This window comes from Dermacentor silvarum, chromosome 9 (genome assembly GCF_013339745.2).
Source record: "Dermacentor silvarum isolate Dsil-2018 chromosome 9, BIME_Dsil_1.4, whole genome shotgun sequence".
NCBI classification, from domain to species: Eukaryota; Metazoa; Arthropoda; class Arachnida; order Ixodida; family Ixodidae; genus Dermacentor; species Dermacentor silvarum.
The window spans coordinates 55,973,427-55,993,664 of record NC_051162.1 but is presented as its reverse complement, the minus strand read 5'-3'; the positions used below and the strand labels follow the sequence as shown (position 1 = coordinate 55,993,664).

The 20,238-nt window shown below is 46.8% G+C and overlaps 1 protein-coding gene across 1 annotated transcript in view; it reads right to left on the bottom strand.

Annotated features, from left to right (window-relative positions):
* Positions 1-1,487: 1,487 nt before the first annotated feature.
* LOC119465258 (glucose dehydrogenase [FAD, quinone]-like) overlaps positions 1,488-20,238 on the bottom strand; it is a 61,357-nt gene continuing 42,606 nt past the window's right edge. The window contains exons 8-11 of the mRNA XM_037726055.2: positions 11,916-12,079; positions 10,430-10,607; positions 4,612-4,834; positions 1,488-3,322 (exon numbers count right to left, since the gene is read on the bottom strand). Of these exons, the coding sequence (XP_037581983.1) occupies positions 3,142-3,322; positions 4,612-4,834; positions 10,430-10,607; positions 11,916-12,079 (746 nt within the window). The 3' untranslated portion in view covers positions 1,488-3,141. The remainder of the gene's footprint in view (positions 3,323-4,611; positions 4,835-10,429; positions 10,608-11,915; positions 12,080-20,238) is intronic.

Sequence of the window (20,238 nt, the reverse complement as noted above, 5' to 3'; positions counted from 1 at the left end):
CGCTTCCTCCGGCGCTGGCTTCCCGCTTCCTTGCTTGCGCGCGGGAGAGATAAGAGACCGTGCGGCCGAGCGACGAGCGCGGTTGTTGGCACAGTAGAAGTGCCCCCCCCCCCCTCCCCCCCCCCTCCGGCGCTGGCTTCCCGCTTCATTGCTTGCGCGTGGGGGATTGAGTGCGTTCGCTCTCCGTGATAGCGTGCGTCGCAGCACGCTTGCGCTCGGGCATACGGCGCGCGGTGAAGATTTTATCTATACGGAACCTCACGGCGACGGCGACGGCGACGCCGACGGCAGAAATCCGGTTGAAGTGTCCATATAATTGCTATCGCAATAAAATTGTTCAACAAATTGTGACTGGCTTTTTTTTATCAATGCGAAGACAAGCGGCGTGAAGCGCCGCAGCCTTGACTCGTGTTAGAGCGAAAGCTCTACTACGCCATGTCTCGCAAGGTCATTCATCGCGTCGCAATGACCTTGTGTCGCCGGAGCACAAGTGTGGAAGGTGTGACGTCGCGCCACGTGATCTGCTGCGGAGAGGCATCCCAGTTGCACTCGCTGGGAGCCTCGCCGCTGCGGTACCACGTGGCTAGGCTAGGGTTTAACGGCAGCTTCTTATGCGCTTGGTCGCTCAGTCTCGCCATGGACGCCGCGCCAGCTGGGCCATCTGTAGGGAGCCTACATGCAACGCCGTTTTAAAGCAGCGCTTGAATGTAGGCTCCCTAGCCCTCTGTGCGTGCGCTTCCGCGCAAGCGACAGGCTGAATCCACTCATCCGGTAGATGTAGCTAGATGGCCGGCTGCGAAATGTCAAGCGAAGGCAAAGTTGGCTGCTGAAACACTGGAACAAAGGGAGGCCAAATTAGCAAAACCAAGCCAAACAGACCTTTCGTCCGTGATAACTAGGTTTACAAGAGTTAAACCTGCCTCATTTTTGTTTAGTTCGATGAATGCTAAATGTGGACGTCAACCACGTCTGAGCAGATCAGCTTGAGCAGGGCACATACGAATTTTACAGCCGAGCATGTTCAGGCTGTCAAACAGTGCCAGATGCGCCAGCCCCGCGTGAAGTCAGCGAAGGAGACCTTGTCTTCGAAATTGTGTGCGTCGCCCATATGCGTTCGTTGCGTTTTAGCAGCTTCTGCCAGAATGCTACTAACACAATTCGAAAATGGTGTGCAAAAATACCACATGCTCAAGAAGAGGCCCACACAAAATAGATGTCTGATAGCAACATTTTATTGAGAATAACAATTATGTTAACAATTATGGTAGATTCAGGCGCGTGTGCAACATGACCCCAATAAAATAATTCGAACGGGTGTATCATCGTGTGTCCAGCTGTTACATGCGCGTTATCCAAGAATACGATCTTACCAAGTGTCCATCAAATAATTTGCTGATGGCAAGTTTCAGTACGAACGAGACCAGTCGCCTGTTTCTCAGGGCGTCTCATGTGTGCGTCTTCTGTTCGTCATGCATTTCGCTGAATTCTCGTATTTCACCGTATGACGTTTTATTGTGACATAGAATGGAGAAGCTGGGGTTGGGGGGGGGGGGGGGGGGGGAAGGCTGTTGCCTTCCGGACGATAGCATGGGCGCACTTTAAGAAGCGCTACACGCCGCCACTCTCAGTGCGCGAGTTCCCGATTGTGACGCAAAGGCATTTCGCCATAGTGCCTAATTGCACCTACTCCTCACTCCATAAACCGGAATGCCTTCTTGGTATTTCTGGGTTTTGTCAGACAGCAGAAGATACATGTCAACTTCCAGTGAATAATGTTACCGTGAGTGTCGAGTAAGTTTTCGGAAACCATTCCATTTCATATGTTCCCTTTCCGCCCTGGCGCCAGAACGCGGGGCACTCGGCTTTGTGTCGGCGATATAACGGCATACGCGGACGCAGTGTGGACACACGTGGTCATGCCAATGACTCACTGGTTGTATTCACCTGTAGCGAAGCCACCACTTGGTCAAGGACTACCACGTGAAGGCAGTCTTCAGTGTTTTATTATGGCACTGTAGTTTTTAAGGAACACGAAACGGACAATTACGTAATAGCAGATGATACACACAGACACACTCCAAAGGTACAGAAACTTGTTCTTGTAAAGGACAGTAATCTGAGCAACTCGGTATAGGCCTTGATACAGAAAGGCAAGAGTAAAAAGCACGAACACAAGAAAAAGAAGGATTCCCCAGCACCGCCTTTTGTGTCGCCCTTCTCAGTCCTCTTGTGTCAGTGCCTTGTGCGCCTGCTATTTCGTTCAACGCATTGTACCTATGCTACCGCTCTACGTACAGTAACTTCTCGTATGTAGCAGGTCACTGTTGCAGCACATCTGAGTAAACAGCTCTCGCGTCCCGGGTATTGTGGGCTGTTTGAGAAAAATCAGAAATATGCTAGCCTCGAGTTAACTAAGCATTGGCCAATGTCTTAGAATGCGCTCAATAAGGCCATAGTTCCATTGCACAAATGGTTTTGCGTTTGCGCTTTGGATGCACACTTGGAGGAGGCACATCAGTGATAGCTATGGGCGTGTTTTAACAGTTACATCTAAGGAGGGGCTTTGGTATAGCCACAAAGTATGTTCCCGAAAGAAAATACGAAACACTGTTTCATTTAAATGAACAACGCTGTGATCTTGGGCTGAAATAACTGAGCCCTAAACAATTGTGACATATTTATCGGAGCACGTCAATATAGATATATTTCAAGAGACACTTCCAGCACAATATTTTCTATAAACGAACCAACACGCAGTCTAGCTTAGTCTAGCTGATATCATACATTGTGGTACATATTCAAGGCATATGAAAATGGGTATCAGTTCACGCACATCCTGCATCGATCTCCTTCATCCAGCGTTTGTGGCACACAACAAGTTTGCTAAGCATTTATGACTTGAGTTTTCTTGTAAACATGAAACAACACGTGTCATTTCTGACGAGGGGCGTAAGTTCACATTTACCTTTCCTGTGCGCTTCCTCTCGGGTACCAAACGAAGGCTGACCCCTCTCGACAAATCATATGACACAGTACGCACACGAACCTTTAAAGTACGCACAATGGTGATTGCAGAAAGGCTGCAGAAGGACTTTGTATCCACCTCACGCCTCGCTTTAAAGTAACGACACAAGTTTGTAATCACTTGCGCGTCGAAAGCCACCAGTTCAAATAATTAGTACCCCACGTGACCCGCCTAGAGTGACGAATCATATCGGACGCCTTCTCGGCTACCATGATGACCGGGGCATTGGTGTTGCCCGACGGGATCTCGGGAAACACGGAGGCATCCACGACCCGCAGGCCGAGGACGCCTTTGACCCTGCGAAAGAGAGTGTCCGAAAGAAAAATAGAAATTATTCATCCTGCCAATCTTTAATGGCACAGTGCGTCATTGGTTCTCTTATATGGTTCCAGCGTAATAAGCTCTTAGACCTAGGATTCCTTATTACCTAGGACTCTTAGGACTTCTACCTGACGAGTAATCCTTATTGCATCTTTTCGTATACATTTCCTAGCATCTCCCATGAGGGGGAGGGGGGGGGGGAGCCGTTCAGACGCCCTTTCGATGTGCTTCGGAGATCTGCATCGGACACTCTCCACCACTTATGACAAGGCGTACTCCGTGATAAACGTGGTATCTCAGTGCTATAGAGTGAGGGAAGTATTGTTTTGGATTTTTTTAATAAAATGACTAGAGGACACTGAGAAACAGTGGTCTAATTAAGCCCATAAAAGCAACAGCCCCTTGCTGTGGCTCGTAAATTAACACGCCTTCATTGCGCGACCTTTATGCACAGGTGTACATGGCTTCTGTTAAACAGCGTCATCTACACATATCCAAGGCCCAATGTGATGTCTCATCAAAATTTGCCATCAATAAATTCACTATAGATAAACAGCCAAGAGAAGCTCTTGTGATTTCTCTCAAATAGATTAAACGCAAATACCTCTATTTGCATGTGTCATCATCGCCGTATTCCGCACCCCATGCAGAGTGATATCAGCTGCAGAGCCAAAGCTTGTTCTTCGAAATAGCAAGGTACCACGCCCAGTACGCCAGTGTTGTGGTTGCTAACTTTTGCGGTTTTATAGGTACATCTCATTGTCTGTACGTTACTTCGCCCGCAGTTCTCTTAGCACATCATGACCTCCACATTTCATCCCTAGTCTATGCGACTGCCTTTTAAGGTTAGCACAGGTCATCTTGCTGCCTTTGGTGACCGAAAAAGTAACGAGCCCCGAGAACAGACTTTCATACAGCGAACTGCGCTTCAGTTTCTGCATATGCGTCTTGCCTAAACCGACTCGTCAAGAACCAACGCGCCAAAACCAGTTCGGCGTGCAGAAAATAGGGCATGTCGTGCCTGATTGGAAAGTACCGGGGCGTACAGTAATACATAAGTTATGTTTACGCCTTGTTCATGAAGGTTATAATTTAGTGAAACGAGATATGTCCAAAAGGGTACCAGCTTGTTTTGGAGTTTGGTGCTATTGCATTTAGCTTCTACTGAAATGCGGCATCTATCAGAAGTCCCACTTACAACCTCGAACGTTGAAATACGATATTGCCACTGAACAACATCGATCGTAGCGGGGACTTCATCGTACCTGAGTTGCGGGTCTACGACCGTAGTGGGAAGCTCCGGACGTCCCATGCGGCACGTCCCGCTGGGATGGTAGATGGTAGCCGTGTAGGTGCGAGCGATGCACGCCAGGTGTTCGTCCGAGTACGGCGCGTACGGCTCGCAGCCTGGGAAGTCCGGTTCGAAGATGCGCGCGTCGTACTTGCGGAAAGGCTCCGAGTATCCCAGCGCGATGAGCTGCTTCATGCCTGGTACATTCAAGGAAAAAAGCGGAATAAAGTTCTAATCACACGATTTTCTTCGATCTTGTTCGCTGTGTCCCAAAATATGTAAGCAATTAAGTGATATTTGCTCTTTTGTAACCTGCTCATGTTCGGGCGTAAACATGCTGGGAGGGACACGATATTTGCAGCGTTATTGTTTTTTTTTTTTAAGTGCGAAGCACTTTAGGGGCCCGAGCTATCGGCGTCTAATGTGATGTCATGCCGTCGTGGTCACGCACAAAAACAAGATCTGCCGAAAACTCGCGTCTCGTTCACTTGGTATATTAGTAAAATTGGCATGGAAGGTTACTAATGTATGACTAGCATGACTGATAGGTCATGACATCAAAAATCACATGCTCATCACTTATGTCACGATTAACGATAATAAAATCACGTGTGGCGCATACCCGCCTTCGATATGAGGGTGTGAGCCAGGGATATACGGGTATGAGCCAGGAACAAGAAACAAAGAAACAAAGAAGGAAGGACAGAAAGAAATAAAGAAAGAGAGAGAAAAAAAGAAGGAATGTAAGAAAGAAATCACGTGCGGCTCATACCAGCGTTGGATATGTGGGTATGAGCCACCGAGAGCAGGAGCGGCAGAGATCTCACAGGATCCTGACGCTGCCGTGCAATGTACCGCGCCTATGCACGATGTGGCTCATACGCTAGTACGTGACGATGGGGCGGACTTGGCACCGCAAACGCACTACTTGGTCATAGCGCCGGGCGAAACCAAGACGCCGGTGTCCTTGCTCGTTGACAAACATGCCCAATACGCTCAATATAATCAATAATGATAATACATAAATTCACTATAGCAGTATTCACTACAGCAGACCCACCCTCGTCACAGCTTCGCTGGTTTCCATGTTCACAGTAACCCGCCAGGGTGGCTCAGTCAGCTAAGGCGTTGCGCTGCTGAGCACGAGGTCGCGGGATCGATTCCCGGCCGCGGCGGCCGCATTTCGATGGAGGCGAAATGCAAAAACGCCCGTGTTCTTGCGTTGTAGTGCACGTTAAAGAACCCCAGGTGGTCAAAATTAATCCCGAGCCCTCCACTACGGCGTGCCTCATAATCAGAACTGGTTTTGGCACGTAAAACCACAGAAATAAGAAGAAGAAGCATCTTCACAGTAGTGGAAGGGCTCTGGATCTTTTGTTTACTCGACGCTTAAGACGTGAATTGAACCATGCTACCTGCGAGTTAGAGGTGATGCGTCTAATTGGAATGAATTGATTAATGAGTGAGAACACTTTCCCTTTGAATAAGCACCAATTTTCTTAACGATTTTTGAGTTGGAAGTTAGTAAATTAGTCAGTGATGAGCAATTATAGCGCTTGGTTGACAGAACAAAAGTCAGCATTTTTATAATCGCGAATTTGTTCGGGTGATTTAACAGACGGCAAAGAAGTGCGTATGACAAACTGCATGGTACAATAATCGCTTAGACCTGGCAAGTAATTTATACTGGAATCAAGGTGGGTTGCTGTAGAGAAAAGTAAGTCCAAGATGTTAGCAGAATGTACTGTGCACCGAGTTGGTTCAGGGGCAAGCTACATTAAGTTGAAGTTCAGACAAATGTTGATGAAAGATGAGCACTCGAAAGAGCTACAGACTACTGACAGAAAATCAGTACAACAATTAATAGTAGGGTAGTTAAAGTCGCCTAGGAGGAATAACGGATACAAAGTAAATCTTATGGTTAGACTACTGAACGCATCATGAATGTCTGAACAAAATGTGTTAGATTAGTGTAACATCTAACACATTAGATGTGTTAGATGGGCGATTGGTAACACACGAAAATGAAGAAGTCCCTGTGCCTGGCACGTATATGCGTTCGTACTAATTCAAGAGGCGATGAAAGCGCTCTGTTGCTATACAGATAAGCCCGTCACGGACAACTATCATCACACCGCCCACCAGTGCTCAGGTCACCATCATATCGGGAGCACGGCCGCTGGATGGAGTGACTATTACTGCGGCATACGGGAATTGCTAGTACGAATTCATTTACTCCTTAATAAATGTTTCATCATTCAGTGACTAAAAAACGCGCTCTAAGCGCACATTTCGTATTTGCTGTCATTGCGGCCTTGAGTAATTTTTATGCCAGTGCTCCCAAAGAACATCCGCGCTGAAGGCATTATTCGCGTTACTAATGGTATCTTCGACTGGTCCCCTCCATCCCCCGAAGCAGAGTCGGGCAGATCCGGCGTTCCCCGCACTCAGAGGTGGAGGACAAGCGCGCAAGCCGAACGTGTGACTCGCTCTCGGAGGAGAAAATGGCATATGCAAAACCACGTGACTACTGCCAACTTCGATATTTGGCCTATCCATAGGTCCCGGCGCTGCCGGGAAGACCGGTGGACGCGCCAGCGGGACGAGCGTTCGTGGAGACGCCAGCATGCAGTGGCCTACGTTGCCTAGGTTACGGTGTACCGCCGCCAACAGCGCCGACGCTGTGTTCTGCTGACTACGTTGCTGTAAACCTCTCAATCTCGACGACTGCTCCGACGACAGTGCTTGGAGCGCCTCAGAGCGCTCGAAGATGGAGGATAGCGATCGAAAAGCACGGAGGAAGGAAAAATATAGGAGGGATAATTACGTCACGCAGCCAGCCTTGCCAAGCGAACGCCCCATGTAGCCAGCAGTGGTGGCCCAACACGTGACCTCATGCGTCGAGATGACGGAGATCGGCTTCTTTCAAGCTCGGAAAAACACGTTTATGTAGCAGGTATTCAGCAACAGAAAGATGTATCGGGAGTTTTTCATGTTGCTCTACAATCTTCTCATTGACACTTTGATAATTAGGATAGTACTTCTCGAGTTAGATAATTAATTACAATTACCTAATTAAATCTCAGTAACGAAACAATTACTCGCGGCTACTCCACTGTGCTGGAAGCAATACGCACTAGGTTTGCTTCGCGTAAAGCCTTTCCTCCTTTTTTTTAAATCGTGCTGCGTGATAGCTGGGACACCCTGTATATGAGACAATGAAGCAGTTCGGCTTCCCGCAACACTTCATTGAAATCATGAATTCACTATACCAGAGCACTACAAGCGAAATCCTGATTAACAAGACAGTCACAAATAACTTTGCAGTCTCTAAAGAAGTACGACAAGGATGCGCGCGTTCACCGGGACTCTTAGTCATGACCCTGGATGCCCTCCTAAGGAGAGTAGAAGACTACAAAAATGTCAGAGGCTTTCTCCTTCCAAGAAACTAGAAATGAAAATTTCTGCTTTTGCAGATAATATATCTACTTGTTTAAGAGGTGAGTACAGCATATAAAGCATTTCTACATATTTTTTAAGAATATGCAACTACATCTGGTGCGCGAAACAATAAAAAAAGAGCAAGCCCTTCGCTTCCGCAAGTTCTGAGAAGAAACACTAGTAGACATATCATTTGTAGACGCAGTTTAAAGTCTTCGGAGTATAGTTTCAACTGAGGGACGTTTCACCCGAAAGCTGGGAAACACCCCTGCCAAAAAGCTGCTCATTTAATTTAAAAACCCATATACTTACAGTTAAGTCAACTGGAAAAGGCAGAAGTGATTAAAACAAAGCTGTGTTTGTCACGTAGCCAGAGTTGCTGGAATGCCTCGTCTAGTAGCAAACAAACTGACCACCATTATAGGGTTTTACGTTTGGGGGAATACGCCGGCACCAGTAGCAAAGAAATACATGCGACTTCCATCCACAAGAGGCGGTCTGGGTATAACAAATATATCACTGGTGGCACGAACGTTAGCAGCAAAAACTGCTGTTACAGCGGAAAATGCAACTCATTTTGCGGGAAGACCTGTGTTAAGGTACTGGGTTAGTACGCTTGACCGCTATGTGACCGCGGACATATGGCAAGGGCCAAAAGCCGAAGTACCACTACAGCTTTAAAAGGACGTTGTTAACCCTAATCGAGCAATTGAAGAGCTATACCCAGATATCACGCTTACGGAAATAAAGCATGCGGAAGACCGTGCTGCAATGGCACTCAAGGAACTTGAACCGGACGAATTAAGCAAAAGTGCCGTGGAAAAATGGAAATTTTGGAGAAAAAAATGCATTTGCCAAGCGAGGTGAAATATTTTGAATGGGAAAAAAGGTGGGGTCTCCTTCCGACAAGGACAAGATTAGCACGATTTGGTGTCGCACCTACGGAGCGATTCCCCAACCGTCAAGCACCTAAAACACAAAATCACGCATTTACGGAGTGGACGCCAGCCAAAGCAGTGTGGAAAGCAGCCTCCACTCACTTCAAAACCAAGTTATTCAAAGCAGACAAAAGAAAAACTCCTTTTGAGAAATTGCTAACCATATTAATCATGTACAATCTCTGGAAAAGAAGAGGACTTGCACAAGTCAAGCGGAAACCTCAGATAGCAGTTTATCCGGTATTAAACACAACGAGAATACTGGTGAGAGAAATACTAACCAAGGAACTTAAAGGGAATGGACTGGATAGATTCCTGAGGAAATGGCACACAAAGGTTTGGATTATAAAGGAAAACAAAGTGGGCATCCCGATTATTCCTTATTAATCCTTTCGCTCCTGACCATCCGTAAGAAAATGTGGGAAGCCATTTGAGCTCACAAGTACAAACACTCGCAACACATAAGTAGGAAACCAACGGGGACGCAAAGATCATTGTGTGTAAATAGAAATTGTATAATTACGCCAACTCTAACTAGATTCTGTGTAAATAGATATTGCATAATTGAGCGAGCGCTACCTCGATTGTATAGTGTGTATTAGTACGAAAGTTCAAATGCGCAAAGAGTACTGTACATATGTACATTTGTATTGTAACCACGGCAATAGCATTGTGCCATATATAATGTTTCAAGTCGCGAGAGTGTGTGCATTAAAATTTCTCTTGATGTAGTTAAAATTGTATGTTATTAAGTAGCAAATTGCAGTATAATGAAATCTCCGCGCGCACCATCAAGTACGCATAGAATGTAGCTTTGCACTTTGGCGTCGGCTGTATGGCAGAGACACAGGTCTAGTAATGTCAAGCGCTACATAAATATATACATTGCAAACACATAAGTTTAGTAATGCACATAAATGTCTGTATATGCAGACATTTCCGTAGCGCTTGACATCACAAAACTCATGTCTTTGCAATATAGCCGACGCCGATGCATAAAACTATATTCTGTTGCGTAGTGTTCTGCACGAGGAACGAGCACGTACCGGTCATTTATAAGGCCTTGTAGTTTTCACTACGCTGCAAGTTGATTTTGAGCCGGAAAAGAGTTATTCATTGCGAATTCACCAACTCCACTTCCTGAATTACAATATACGCCCAAAAGTAACAGGTTAAAAAATGATTAGTGCATTTTGTTCACTAATCAATTATGCATTAAAATTTCTGGTATGTGCGTCTAAACAAATAATGAAGCTCTAGTAGAAATGTAGTATTTATCTGTTATAGGTGATTTTTCTGGCTTCTGATAAGACGAAAAAAAGACGAACGCCACTCGGTAAGATACGGACATCCTTAATTGATGATAGCGCTTCCGCGTATTTCAGGGCTCACGGTTCCCTCGGGGTCACGTACCTTCCACAAGAGTGCGTACGTCTTCAATGCGTGTCAGGTATCCGGGATTGATGAGCGGGTAGTCGTCCGGATTGGTGGATCGTAGCCGGATCCAGCCTCGGGACTTTGGCCGCAGCAGCACCGGGTACATAGTGAACCCGTCCATGTTCAGGTACGGCCGGTACACACGGTCGAAGAGCTGCGCAAGACAGCAGGAGAAGAGAACGTACCGTTCTTGAAGCTATAAACATTGCCTATTCCCGCTCCATTCTTCGTTTACGCGGATGCCATTTCGCGCCCAAAATCTTATCAAGGTCTCGCCCCCATCAAACATCGCTATCTGATCTCAAAATTAACATCAAATTACCAGGCCCAACGTCTTGAAATTGCAAACTGAGTTATTAAGGACGTAATAGTGGAGGACTGTAAATTAATTTTGACAAATTTCAATCAATCAGTTAATCAAACAATCAATCAAGGGTTATTCAACAACCACTAAGACACGATAGTCAAGCCTTTTCTGCATTCTTTCGCGATCAAAATGCGATCGCCGCTGAACGGAATCCCACCTGTGACCAACCGTTCAAAAGAAACACCAGCATAAAATTTTCAACGTTAATTTATGCCACGACGATCTGCAAATGACACTAAGTGACGCGAATTTGAATGAACAAATAGGAAAAATGATCAGCTCGTTGCGACTACAGGCATTTGTGCTCGATCAAATTCTAAACATTTCTACATCGCTAAAAGTAATAAACTGTAGCGTTTCGGCATAGTGCACAAAGTGTATGCGCCCTCCAGGCTTATCTTTTATGAGGAATAGATGGAAAAGCGTTACAAGTACGGTGTTATAAGCTTTGTGCAGTGACTTGAATGAACACGTCCTCGTGGTTTCTTTTTTCGTTGCCGACCTAGGAGCGCGTTCACCTAATTTGTAACCTTGTCGTCGAGCAGCTTCCTTGGTTTATCTGCAGTGCAGGACAATCCGATACTCTACACTTATTGTGGATAGTCGGACCGCTGCTCTTAGGCGCAGAGAAAAGCGTAATCAAGCTCGGGGTGACAGGGGTGAAAGCAAGAAGTTGGATTACAGCAAGAAGAATAACAAGTAAGAAGCGCTGAAACCCAGATTGACGAAGTTCAGATGCGTCAATATATTCTCGATCAAGCTGTCTAAACCTCCCTACCAGACAAATGATTACGGGAAGAGAGAGGTTTTAAGTGATCAACAATGGTGGAGCAATGGATATCATTGGAGCATTCTTTTTTCGAAACTCTTCCTCCCCTCCACGGAATTGAGCGCAGTGCCTCCTCGACTGAAGACGCTGCGCTTCTTTATAATTGCTGCGGAGTGTCAGTAAAGTGCAGTGATCGCTTCTGTGGAAGGGTGCCATCTACTCTCTTGAGTCGAGGTAAAGTGTTTAGTAGAAGAAGCTTCTATATTACGGGGAACGACACACCGAATCGATACTGCACAACAACAGACGAACGGCAATCCACGCACTTCGTCTGTCATGCCCATGACGCGACGAATGGTGCGACCTCCGTCGGCGGCTGGAGTGCTCGACACGAAGTGCACTTCGACGTCAGGCCAGTCAGAGTGCTGAGCGTTGTACTTGGTGCGGACGAAACCGATGCCCTCCACGCCTCCGGGTACAGTCAGGGGACCTGCAGCAGACGAAGGCAATCTATACTGGAGGATAGAGTAAGCTCGAAAGTCGTTGAAATTTGCCACCGGAGTAAGCGGTAAATTTCTTTCTTTTTCTCATCCCTTCAAGACTCTGGCATAATTGACAAGCTCTAGCTTATCTGAATCAGCAAAACAGCAAGCTGTACATGCAGTTCATGTAGTTTTTCGCCCATTTTTTAAAGCTTTCCTTGGTTACCCTGCCCGGTTTGCTGCTGTCTGCTGCTGAGCCAGTCGGTAGATCAGTGGATATATTTTTGGTTACACAAGCACAGCTGCCAGGCGCAGTCCAGGACAGCAGAAAATTAGATGGGATGATGACATGAGGAAATTTGCTGCCGCAAGTTGTAATCAGCTAGCGCAAGACAAGGGTAATGGGAGATGGTAGGAAGAGGCCTTCGCCCTGCAATGCACACAAAAGTAGGCCGATGATGATGATGAGTAGGTTATATGCGCACCGGATGCATGTACCAATGAACGGGCTAATGTCAACCCTGTAGGCTGACCGAGAAATTAAGCAGTGCCAGTAAGCGAACTTCTGTTCTACATAACAAAAAACAATTTCTTACGAAAAACTTCAACATACTTATAATGTTGGCACAGAGGCATCTCGAAAACATACTAAGCGTGCTAATGAAATACTGCAAATTATTCGATGAATTCTCTGATTTGCTTGATTTTCTTTAATTTGGCTAATTGGTATGTGCCACTGGGCATCTGTCCATTCTTGGCCAACCCTCCAGAATGGCCGGGTAAGTCCTACAATGGCAAAGGAGGTACAGAATCCTTAAATGTAGTTATGTATGGATGCATACACATGTCATCACAATTCTTCCTTCGATAACCATCATACATCACATTCGTCATCGTGATATCGCTGCGTGGACCTCTTACACTGTGAATCCATTTCATTTGGTGTTCTCAATTTGGCATAGCTTGCATGTGGTGCAGTGCACAAACATACGAACTGCATGCGAATAAAGGAGGGCGAGCCTGGAAAAGAAAAATAACTTATCCAGTGGCACTATAACATAAAACTATTCCAATTTGTTTTATTTCAATTTCATTACGTCAAATTTACGTAACCACAGACGCAAGCATCAGGCGGTGACTCGCAGCGTTGTTTGAGTAGACCAATGAAACGCGCTCCTTGCTTACAGGGAGTCACTTCTGTTTGCTTTTAAAGCGATAAGCATTACATTAGTTGACAGGTTTTTCTTATCTAATTTGCTGGCTGACCAGAGGCGACGAACATGCAGAGATGGAGAGGGTTTTGGTGGGGTCGGACTAGCGAAGTGAAAGTATATAACCTGATGAGGAGGGTGGTGCCAGCGTCTGCGATTGGCCCGCTTCTTCTTGCTTAGCTTTTCGCGCCTGGTAGAAAATCGTGGCGGCGTGCAACGGCCTGGTAAAACTGCAGCTAAAACGGAGGCTCAGCGAAGAAGCTTTGGCACAGCGACGTAATTTGCGTGGTGAAAGGGCTCGACAACCGTTGTACTGCCAAGCAAAATATTCGTTATTATACGCAAATAAATCCATTCTCTCCGGCAGCTCCGACTAACAAGTGCCAGAGCGATCAGCAGGCAGCCATCGCCTATTATTTCGGAAGAGGGCAGTCATCTGCTATTCCGAAAAAATAATCAGTTTTGTTCGACATATTAATGCATCTTTAATGCGTACAGTCATTTTCACGCGGTGATGATGATTATTGGAGTTTATTGGCGCAAGGGCCAGATGTGGCTAAAAAACGCCAAGTCACGCAGTGAGTTTTAGCTGTTTAGCGATGTCGCGGGTCAAACATGCGAAGTAGGCGCAGCCTGAAAACTTTTGACCAATTGCGGATGGCTGATGATGAAAAAGGCGCAGAATTGGGAAAATATGTTCCTTTTGTTCGGTCTGATCATGCATAATCAATGTGTGCACGTCATATTACATGAGGAGCTTTCGCGGTTTTCCTGGAGTCGCGTGACAGACAAGCGAAGTGGGGCTGGCCGGAAAAAAAAATGTGAAAAAATCGTGGAGGGCTCTTCGCGGAAATGGAATAGCTTTACATTAGAGCGCCTCAGATCCAACGCTTATATCGATATCTGTGTAAAGCGGCTAAGTAAATACTGTGCATCTAAAGGCGATGCGTGCGATTGTTTTACTTTCATCCGATGCAACAATAAATTTGACCATTGCCACAACTTTATTGTTTTAACCCCTTAGCCGTTTCATTATTGTGACAATTTCTGTGCCAAAACTGCTTATTTAAAAAAATTATATTGAACATTTTCCTTCTAAAAAGCAAGTTTTCGGTGCTGAAAAAACATTAAAGCTCATACTAAGTCAAATTAGCATATTGAAGTTTATTATTGCTCATGATAAAAGAGAAAGAGGCCAGCTACCTGCTGGTAATGAACAATAAAAAACAGAGCAAGAGCGCTGTTCGGAAAGTTTTAACAAGTCAACAGGCGATGGTATATTTAACGCCTTACCAGGGACGCCAAAAAACGGAAACCCAGGAGCCATCGTGGCGATGTCCTTCACATCGATGTGCCGCCAATGATGCGTACTCGCAAATAGTGTCTTCTGAGCAGTCTTGTTCATCTGATCAACTGCTAATTTCGAAGTCATCACAATTGTTTCGCTTCCAGAAATAAAGTAAACTTTGGTTTCTGAATCATTATCGTCCAAAGAGCCGTACGGACGGCGAAATGCTTCTTTTCCGCGACGATGGACCAGAAACACATGCGTCGCCTCCACCCAACGCCAATTTTTAAACACGAGTTTCCCCCCAAAGAAGTGTGAAACAGTGGTTGAAAAAAAAAATGTCACAGTTTCGCCCTAAGGGCGAAGCAATGAATGCGATAGCAACACAGCAATGTCATACGATGTAAGGTGAGCGGCTTTGGTAGCAATATGAATTGTAGTAAACATGAGCTGATTAAGTAAGCAGGTGTGCTGCGGCGTAAGTAGACCGACATGAAGCTCTAGAGACTCGATGACCACGAGAAGGCGCGTGTGAAACGGTGGTGTTGATGAGAAGCGCTTCCCGTGGGCAGCGCGCGTGCGAAGGGACACACCTGTAGCGCTGCACTGCCGATCCGGGCAGCATTACATGTGTAGCGTGCGTTGGAAAATGTGGCCCGACTATTACTAAGTGAATGAACAAGCGTGGTGTGAGCGCGCACAAACAAACATGAATAGATCACACTGAATGACTGCAGACAACGACTGTCAAAACGCTGGCAGCAAGCAGCGGGCGAAGGTACGTGCGGTCTATCGCTTCAACGGAAACTGAGCGGCCAGTGCATAAAGGTCAGAGCCGTGTGGAGATAAGAGACGGTGCGGCGAGCGACGAGCGCGGTTGCTGGCAGAGGAAAAGTGCGCCCCCCCCCCTTCCCGCTCCCTCCGGCGCTGGCTTCCCGTTTCCTTGCTTGCGCGTGGGAGAGATAGAGACCGTGCGGTCGAGCGACGAGAGCGGTTGTTGGCACAGTAGAAGTGCCCCCCCCCCCCCCCCCCCCGCTCCCTCCGGCGCTCGCTTCCCGCTTCGTTGCTTGCGCGTGGCAGATTGAGTGCGTTCGCTCTCCGTGATAGCGCGCGTCCCCGCACGCTTCCGCTCGGGCATACGGCGCGCGGTGAAGATTTTATCTATACGGCACCTCACGGCGACGGCGACGCCGACGGCAGAAATCCGGTTGAAGTGTCCATATAATTGCTATCACAATAAAAACAGAAATTACCTGCCCAGTGCTTCCATCTGCGAAGCGACACACCGACTAGCCCGCAAACGAGCGTGTCTCGTTCAAAACGCTCGAATGGAGATGTTATCTCGAGCGGACGAGCTACACTCGTCCAAAACGGTTTTGGAACAGCTCGGCAAAGACGAGCTGTGCTCGTCCGAAACGGTTAAGGAGTTAAACAATAGACAATGTGGCGAGATGACTCACAGCGTTTCAAAGAGAGTACCGTAAAAGTTTGTAAAGTTTGGGAATGTCCGAAAAAATACGCAATGTATAAAAAACTGTTGTTACTTTTGCATCCCCCCTCGCATAGTGGCCAAGAAAGTTTTAATGAAAACGGTGCCATCGGGAAACCAAATGAAATTACCTAAACCATTTAAGCGGGCGTGGCTGTCAGCATAACCTAATATAAAACTGCGGTTGTTACATACACTGATGGATATGAGTACCCCTACATAAAAGCACTATAGTCCAGAACTGGACGGAAACCCGTCTCGTCGGGAACACACATGACAATTAAAACGGACACCGCCCACGAAAGTTTATAAAGATAAGACGTTTCGACTCCCGCACAGGAGCCTTCTTCACAATAAAGTTGAAGGCGGAAATGGTCCGGTTATGTTTGCTTTAAGATCTGACGTAACCACCATGCATACACGTGGGGAAAGTTGCCGTCATTGCGATTAAGTGCGTACACCATGGTCTAGATTGTCAGGGATTCAAGCAAAAGCCGAGAAGTGCAGTTCTTTTCTTTTTCCATTACTTTTGCGTTGTCCCAGTCGATTTCATGACGAGTCTCTTCCGCGTGTTCGGCCAAAGCATTTGAAAATACGTTCTTCTGTCTTACGTCATACGCGTGTTGTTTGTCACATACATTTGACAATCTAGACCATCGAGCTTGACGGCAATGACGGCAATGACGGAATTTCCCCACGTGCACGCACGTTCTTTACGTCACATCTTAAAGCTAAGATAACCGGACAATTTCGCCTTAAGCTTTATTGTGAACAAGGCTCCCATGGGGGAGCCGAAACGTCTTATTTTCATAAGCTTTCGTGGTCTGGTGTTCGTTTTAATTGTTGTCATAAAAGCACTCTGTTGAGGTTTTTTTTTTAATGTCATTGAGCATTGCTGTGGGCAATGTCGATGATGTACGAGAAGAGGTTGACGGGAAGCCGTCGGCTTTCGTCAGTATGACCAGTGAAATATTACCGCACCTTCGACCGAGGGCACTGGCGCCGTTTTCGGTGCAATCGCACGGTGCCGCACGTTCGGCTGGGGCGAACACGACACGACTGCGCACTACCGTGCTACTGCGGAGATCGACGGTGCAGAACGGTGCGATTCCGTAGAGCAGCGCGTGCCAGCAGACGATGAATAGCAGCCCGTTCAGTTCAGGCGCCATTTTGTAGCAGGTGGTTACGGTGGAAGCCGTGTCTGTGCGTGTCTCGAACAAAACTACTTTTGCTGCTAAGATTCATTCAGCGAAAACAACGTGATTGATCATCGCCACTAGGCATCAACACCGACGACAGCAGCCGCCGAAGGTGAACAATCTTTCATCACCGATATCGCCGCGTACTACGATGATGAGGTATAAAACTGCAGCATCGGCTTGCGCGTTTGATGCTGTCACTTTCGTTTGCTTTGTTCATTTTCGGCTTCGAAGGCACTTCAGGCTAAGTCGGAGTACTTGCAAGGTGCTGACAGCGCAGTCCTCATCCAGTACTTCATCTTAGCACCTCACGAACCATTCGCATGGCGAGAATCATTCGTCACTTCACAATCCAAACACTCGTCATCAATAAAATGCTTGACCTGGCTCAAGTTGCTGAGATTCACGGCGAGCAAGTGATGAGTGGCCTCTCTAATAAACAGTCGTCTGCTGAACTTCGAATTCGTCATGTCTCTCGCGGAGGGCAAACTCGCGTTTGGTGGCTCGCGCGTTCGTCAGGCCTGTAGTGAAACGTGAAACTCGGCCGGTGTTTGGCGTAGTTTCTGCTGCACAGCCACGGTGCCAGCGTTGCTCAGCCGAAGGTATCCTTATATAACTTGAGCTTCTCGTTTATTGTTCGTTCCACTCAAAGCAGCGCATACACATAGCAGCTCAGTAGGAACGCTTACTTGCGCATACTGTCAATCAGGGGTTTATCCAGAATTTCGACTTTAGGGAGGTGTAGATACGAAGTATTGCTTATCTTTTTTTGAGCGAAAGGCTTGGGGGGGGAGGGGGGGGTGGTAAGAGGTTCAAGGGGCTAGCGCTCTTGTTGCCACGTTGTGTTATTTATTAAACCTTAACTCTTTGTTTTTTCAACAAATGGTGACGGAAAAGCTGTGAATTAGCAGAAGTACACTAATTACCCTTTCAAGCAAGCATAGTAAACCACATCTTGCAAGGCAGTTCGGCCTTGTTGGTGCATGTAGAGCTGATGTTGCGCAAACAATACTACAACGAAGGTGGTGACAGGCTGGCACGAACGAGCGCTGTATAGAAATCTGAAATGTGTGGTTAGTTTTTCGCGATTATAAATTCAGTACTATATTTAAACACCCATGGCATTCTGTCACCACATTTCAAAATTGCAAGAACATAAGGGACAGCATTCGGAGTTTTCATTTGATTGCACGAAGTTTATTCTTTTTTTATATGCAGAACAAAGTGAAGCAAGTTCTTAATCTACTAGTCTTATTGAAAGAACAAAGTGCAGACGTTTTAAAAACTAAGTACAATTTCACTTTGCACGAGAAAAAAAAAAGATACCAAGCACAATAGGCACGCACAAGCCACATACGTTAAACAATACAATTCAAATATAGCTAAGTGTAAAAGAAAATTTACGAAAGGGACGTTCGTCACACTCGTTTGTCGTGCCGCGCGATGAGTAAAAAGGACGCAGGAAAAGCCAGTCTGACTCGGGGTGCAAAATGCAAACTACATTTATGACAAAAGGCAAAGTACACCCGGACAGAACGTTACGCACCTTACACACATAACACGCTAAAAGAGCTAAAGCTGGTGGGAGTCCAAAAAAACCCACAGTTCGAAAGATGTAGCAGCTCACAGTACGTGGACAGGTTGCGGTGGACAGGTTGCAGTAGTGAGGGGCGATGACATGACGACGTCGGACACGCGTGGATGTTGGACGGTGAGGAGATGGCTCTTGACGAACTGGAGACGACCGCTCAGCAGCCAGCCTGCATCCGAGCCGCAATGTACGCTGCAGGAACGGTCAGCCTGCCCAGCGGAAGCTTGCGCTCGAGCCGCAGTGCTCGGCGCAAATGTGGCCATTAGCCAGGCCACAAACGATGCTCCGCCGAACAGCTGGCCGAGGAGACGCCTCGCCCGCGATCCGCTATGCTCGCGGCAAGTGGTATCACAGCAGGCCACGCCACGCTCCGAGCTGCATTACTCGAGCTGGCGAACGCCTTGGCCAAGGGCAACGGTCGGGCGGCAGCTCCAGGGACGGCCGCGTTCCTTGGAGCCTTGATTGTCGGCGTCCGACACGTTGGCCTGCTGTCTTGCGTCTCCCGCTGACTATTTTTTTATATAGGTGCGTGTCTCGCCACGAAGCATTTCATCAAGTGCTCGCCATACGTGGCCCAATCGTGGCACGACGCATCTTCAGAATACCACTGGGCCATCGCAGATTTGGCGAGATCACTACCATGCGTGGTCCACTCGCGAAAGAGCGCGTGCACACTTCGTCGTCGGCGTCGTTTTCTTTCATTCATCACAATCACCCCCCACACAAGAAAGTTGTTTCAGTAAAAACAACTTTTTTCTAAACACCGCAACACAGTAATGAAAAATGACACTCAATATACGTCCGATACACCCAATCACTCATGCGAAAGAAGACTGAGTCCTAACCACACAAGTACACAACGTGGTTAATTGTTCCCAAAGTAACATTCTAACAACTAAACACTGTCACAACAGTACAAAGTTAAGCATGGAAACAAAATGAAAAAAAAACTATAAAATGAAGCACACCAAATGTCACAACCCCTTTCACGCTCGCTAGGCTCATTATCATTGGCGTTACGAATGTCTAAGCCGCAATTTACAAGGGCTGTATTTTGTGCAAACAGGCTTGGGGCGATTCCGACATTTCTTTCCGAAGCCCTGAACACAATACATCAGTCTACGAACAGGTTGCACACAATATAGGCTATCCCGCACACAGCGAGACACTAAAAAAAATATGCAACCGAACTTAGTACCAATAACAGAGGATCACTCATCGCTACCTCCTCTAACACTGAACACCATCGATGAAACAGTGGAACACACTGTAGAAATAAAAGAACCCTTTTTTTTCTACAGCGGCTGCGGTGCCAGTTTCTACCGGCACTCTCTCTACATATAACATTTTTAAACCGGACATGCTTTCTTAGACGCAGTGCAAGAAATT